Below are 3012 nucleotides of genomic sequence, written 5' to 3'. Positions count from 1 at the left end.
CCTTGTTGGTTTCCAGGCCTAGGGGGTCCCTGTGGGCCTCCCTGTGGGGGTGGTCCTTGTTGGTTTCCAGGCTGAGGGGGTCTCTGCTGGGGGCCTCCCTGTGGGGGTGGGCCTTGTTGGTTTCCAGGCCTAGGGGGTCCCTGTGGGCCTCCCTGTGGGGGTGGGCCTTGTTGGTTTCCAGGCATAGGTGGTCCCTGAGGACCTCCCTGTGGGGGTGGGCCTTGATGGTTTCCAGGCTGAGGGGGTCTCTGCTGGGGACCTCCCTGTGGGGGTGGGCCTTGTTGGTTTCCAGGCATAGGGGGTCCCTGAGGACCTCCCTGTGGAGGTGGGCCTTGTTGGTTTCCAGGCTGAGGGGGTCTCTGCTGGGGGCNCCAGGCTGAGGGGGTCTCTGCTGGGGGCCTCCCTGTGGGGGTGGGCCTTGTTGGTTTCCAGGCTGAGGGGGTCTCTGCTGAGGGCCTCCCTGTGGTGGAGGACCTTGGTGGTGTCCTGGGTGAGGAGGGTGATGTGGTGGTTGCTCTGGTCTATTTACATCTTCCTCACTGCCATCTTCTTCACCATAATCATTTTCATCAGAACTGGGAGGTCTTGGGGGCATTCCTCCAGGAGGTGGTTGCGGATAATGATGACCATACCCTTGGCTCTGCTCTCCCATCTCTATTTAATTAAAGATAAAAGTAGATGAGTTTATACCTTCTCTTTCTTCCAGGATCACAGAACCCAACTCCAAGTTTATATCACTAGTAGTTAAGGAAGCTTAATTTGTGTATAGATCATTTTCTTATATCACTACTCTTTCAATGAGTATTTTTCCTTAATCTGTGCAAAAAGGGTAACTTTATATAACTTAAAATACCCAGACAGAAGTGGAGAAATGGTCATGTGTGTGTGTGTGTGTGTTTTATAAACATTACTAGTTAGAGTTTGGTAGAGTAGGAAAATTGTGACAGCATGCTTTAATTTTCTTACATATAAAATGGTGTTCAAGGTCCTGAAAGCATGTGTAAAGCAAGAAAGCAATGTACTGTTTTCATGTCAAATATTTTAAAAAGTAGTCAGCTATGGATACAGAGGGGAGTACGAAAATAAATTCAAAAGTGTGAGAAGCATAGGCTCTGTGTAGTTGTGTATTTTATGTGAAATCATAGTATTCTAATTGGAATCACTGAGGAAAGAAAAATTCTTTATGAAAATCATAGTTTTGCAGAGAATATTTATATGGGAACACCCCTATATGTACATCATATATAATATATTGCATTAATCTGTGGAAGAATAAAATGTACCGACTTTTTTTTTTTTTTTTACAAAGCATAGCTTCCTATTCTTCCATTGTATGTCCCTGTTGTAGATTCAATGCTGTGAAGGTTTTCTATTTACCACTGAGAAAGCTTTCCGTCATTATTGTAATAAAATAAATTATAGAGTTATTACATAATTGAATAATTACATATGTAAAGGGTACATAGAAGGTCAATAGAGGATGGAACTGTTTTTACCTAGGAGCTGAGAATTTGTGTCTTCGTAGGTGATCTCTAGGAAAAAAGCATAGAGAAGTGCAAAGTTACATATGAAATTTTCTAGTTGTTGAAAATACTACCAGGATCATTTCTACACTTTGTAGCAATGACAATTTAGTTCCTTCTTATATGTATCAATCTTTACTGATGCCTTTCATTAACATTACCACAACTTCAGTGAAACATGAATATAAAAGTTTATTTTTATGATCTTATTTTCTTATACATTATAGTGCCAAGTATTTCATTCATTGAAATAAGAACATATATTGCTTTCAGTAAAATATAAAATACAATGAATATTGATCAGCTATCATGAAAAAAGAAAGAGAAAATATGTCTAGCAACATATTTCAGTGGTAAAAATCACTTGCCTAAAGACTTGTATTAAGTTCCTGAATCTATATGATTGAAGGATAAATGCTGCAACCAATAAGTTGGTGTCTGTCAGATTGTGCTTAAGCATTCAAAAACATGTAGACACACACAGAGTCTTGCATATCTTTATGATAATGCACAAAATAAATAAAAATGAAAGTAATGTTTTGAAGAAATTATTCCCTGATATGTATACTTCATGCTGTACAGTTTAAAATTTGTTAACATTTGCTTTTTCTTAAAAACATATCTGATATGTTTTTACTTCTTTCATCTTTCTCTGTCCTCTACACACAAGGCAAGCGCCTTCCACTATCAGTTTTTCATAACACCATAAAAACTAAGTTTCCCTCTGTCAATTACAACATACTTTCATGCATCTTCTACCACAAAAAAAACAACTTTTTATAAATTTACTCAGGTTATTTTGTTGCAAGAATATTCATAATTCAAACCATAAGTATAGTTTAAGCTCTAGAAGTAAAATGATAACAAATGTTCTTCTATTTGTTCTCATAATTTTTGTCTCTGTCCCTTTTCAATCTCCTTTCATTTCTCCCTCTCCTGAAGTGTGTTAATCCAGTCCAATATCACTGTACCACTCTCTCCTCTATTGCATACCTTCATCTTGTCTCTGAGCTGAGCTCAGGACCAGCAAAGCTGCTGTGAGCAGGACCACCAGCATCTTGGAAGATTGCTCCCAAGTTTGTGCTGGAGGAAAGAAGGCCACAGTCTTTATAAGGAAGATAGAACAAAGGCATCTTTCACTTCCTTACTGTTGAACACACTTGTGACAGCAGCATGCCATGCATCCCTGACTCTTCTTTGGGACTTTGGCCTAGCAGGATGCAGTAAGGCTGAGACTGTCAGGAATTCAATTCTAGAGACATGGTCTCTGGGGTTACTGGTTAGTTCATATTGTTATTCCACCTATTGGGTTGCAGATCCCTTCAGCTCCTTGGTATTTTCTCTAGCTCCTCCACTGGGGCCCTATGTTCCATCCAATAGATGACTGTGTGCAACCACTTTTGTATTTGCCAGGGGCTGCATAGATTCTCAGATGGCCTAGTTGGCCATCATTGAGAAGACAAGCCTTTTGGCATTGAAACTTTATATG

At 40.0% G+C, this 3012-nt stretch overlaps 1 protein-coding gene across 2 annotated transcripts in view; it reads right to left on the bottom strand.

Annotated features, from left to right (window-relative positions):
* The window catches only part of LOC110289047 (proline-rich proteoglycan 2-like), a 15803-nt gene extending 13223 nt beyond the window's left edge, over positions 1–2580 (bottom strand). Inside the window, exons 1-4 of one of the 2 annotated variants that reach the window (XM_021155252.1) lie at positions 2517–2580; positions 1497–1532; positions 418–654; positions 30–331 (exon numbers count right to left, since the gene is read on the bottom strand). In XM_021155252.1, coding sequence (XP_021010911.1) covers positions 30–331; positions 418–654; positions 1497–1532; positions 2517–2580 — 639 coding nt within the window. Of the gene's footprint in view, positions 1–15; positions 332–399; positions 655–1496; positions 1533–2516 lie in introns of both variants that reach the window. The other variant, XM_021155253.1, reaches the window with a different exon arrangement.
* Positions 2581–3012: the final 432 nt, after the last annotated feature.

This window comes from Mus caroli, unplaced genomic scaffold, assembly GCF_900094665.2.
Source record: "Mus caroli unplaced genomic scaffold, CAROLI_EIJ_v1.1 scaffold_10885_U2_1, whole genome shotgun sequence".
Lineage (NCBI taxonomy): Eukaryota > Metazoa > Chordata > Mammalia > Rodentia > Muridae > Mus > Mus caroli.
This window is presented reverse-complemented; position numbering and strand designations above follow the sequence as displayed.